At 38.0% G+C, this 1,791-nt stretch overlaps 1 protein-coding gene across 1 annotated transcript; it reads right to left on the bottom strand.

The window, feature by feature from the left end:
- Positions 1 to 319: 319 nt before the first annotated feature.
- LOC118736650 lies at positions 320 to 1,150 on the bottom strand (the record flags this gene model as incomplete). The annotated part of the gene is given in 1 exon segment (XM_036466696.1): positions 320 to 1,150. A coding segment is annotated over 1 exon segment (711 nt), but the record flags the coding sequence as incomplete, so codon positions are not given.
- Between the last annotated feature and the right edge of the window lie 641 nt (positions 1,151 to 1,791).

Here is a 1,791-nt window from a genome sequence, read left to right as displayed (position 1 = left end):
AGTCTATTAGATTTTTGAGTATGAGGCCTTATTTTGGACAGAAGGGGGAGTATAAGGGACTCAAAATGGAGAAAATTAGCCTATGGTTACAGAAGATATGGAACAAATTAACTGACGAGGACCTGCGTGCCAAATGAACTTTTCTCTCAAAGTTTACACTGCTGGCAAATGTAAATAAGGATTAAAATTTAAAAACTAATTAATACAACTAAAGTAAAATCTGTGGAAAATTAACAATAACATACTTTTTTCGCAAAATCTATAAAGGACTCTTCTATTTCTCAAAAAAACCTGGGTAACAGTTATTCGTCGCCACGCTGTATATTAGTTTGTGTTTGCCTATTTTTAATTCAACTAACGGAATATTTCCTTGTTCATATCCGATAGTAAATTTATCTCCTGTTCTTCTAATTCTTTTTCTTCTTGTAAGTGGTCTACTTCCATCGGCTCGTACCGGCGAGATTGTGTAGATTTTTGATTGGAATAATTTGTCAAATTTTCTGGTTGGTTTCGCTAATCCTGTTTCTTCTAAAGTATAATATGCTTCCCTAAGTGTCCCTATGCTCCTGCTATATATTATACTTGCTAGATGGGCGGGGATATTATTGAGGAATGTTTTTATGATCGTAGATTCATTGACAGCTGGACAGAATTCTGTTTGCTTATTGTCATCTTGTTCAAATTTAGTGTTTAGATTATCTAATATATTTTTAAGGTAATTATAATAGTGACTTTCATTATTATTATTTTTGCCGTTGATGGCCCGATAGTATAGTTGGTGGTATGTGTCTCTTATACCAAAGTTCTTGATGAGCTCCTTTATGAGATCCCATGTTGAGTGAGCACCTAGTCCCCTGACTAGGTTGAGTGCCTCACCTTGCAGTTTGTTTATTACACAGCGCTGGAACACATATTCTTTCATCGGAGTATTTTCGAATAGGGGCAGGAAGATTTCGACTTCCCTGATGAATGAGGTTAGGTCATAGTCTCTGTTGAGTTTCAAAATCCTAGGATAATACGAATATATCATCAATGTAGTCGTGACATGTCTTCCTATTTCTTCCCTCAGCACATCCTCGATGGTGCGCTGGAAAACACTCGGGCATTTTTAAGGCCAAACGGCAGTCTACAAAACTTATATTTTCCGCTATTTACGGCAAATTTTTTATTCTCCATGTCCTTTTCAGCTAATGATATCTGGTGGAAACTAGATTTAAGGTCTATCGTTCGCGATTGGTGCCATAAATTTATTTCACCGAAAAGGGAGATGATGTTACCGCTTTTACTCCCTGCTAATCACATTCTCTTATATATGTAGTTTTTAGAGGCACCGGTGTCGATTAAGAATTTTACTGGTTACCCTTTGATATTCCTGCTAACGTATGGTAGCAGGAGCGTTACCGTAAAAAATGTATTTCATAACTTGGTACCTCCGGTACCACGTCATCATGGTTGTAAACTCCATCGGCTGACACGTTCTCATCGTAGGCATCAGAATCTGTTTAGCCTTAAAATGGCGAACAGTGTAGCACAGAAGTGTAGCACGAGGGTAGCACAGAATCCGCACGTCCGGTAATATTGTTGCATGACGGCTTGAGCCGCCTGGCGCCACAATACGTATCGAGTCTGGTCACCAGAAAATTATGGCAATGACTTGACTACATCTAATGACACTTTGTATTCAATATTGGAATCAAATGTAATTACTTGGTATTCTTCCACTTTCGTCGATGCCTCTATCCTTGAAAGTCTATCTGTCCGTTAGTCGATCCCAGTCTGAAAATCTTTTTT

Source organism: Rhagoletis pomonella, unplaced genomic scaffold (assembly GCF_013731165.1).
Source record: "Rhagoletis pomonella isolate Grant_MI unplaced genomic scaffold, Rhpom_1.0 Rhpom_scaffold_00003, whole genome shotgun sequence".
Taxonomy (NCBI): Eukaryota; Metazoa; Arthropoda; class Insecta; order Diptera; family Tephritidae; genus Rhagoletis; species Rhagoletis pomonella.
The sequence above is the reverse complement of the archived record's forward strand: the minus strand, read 5'-3'. Positions and strand labels throughout refer to the sequence as shown.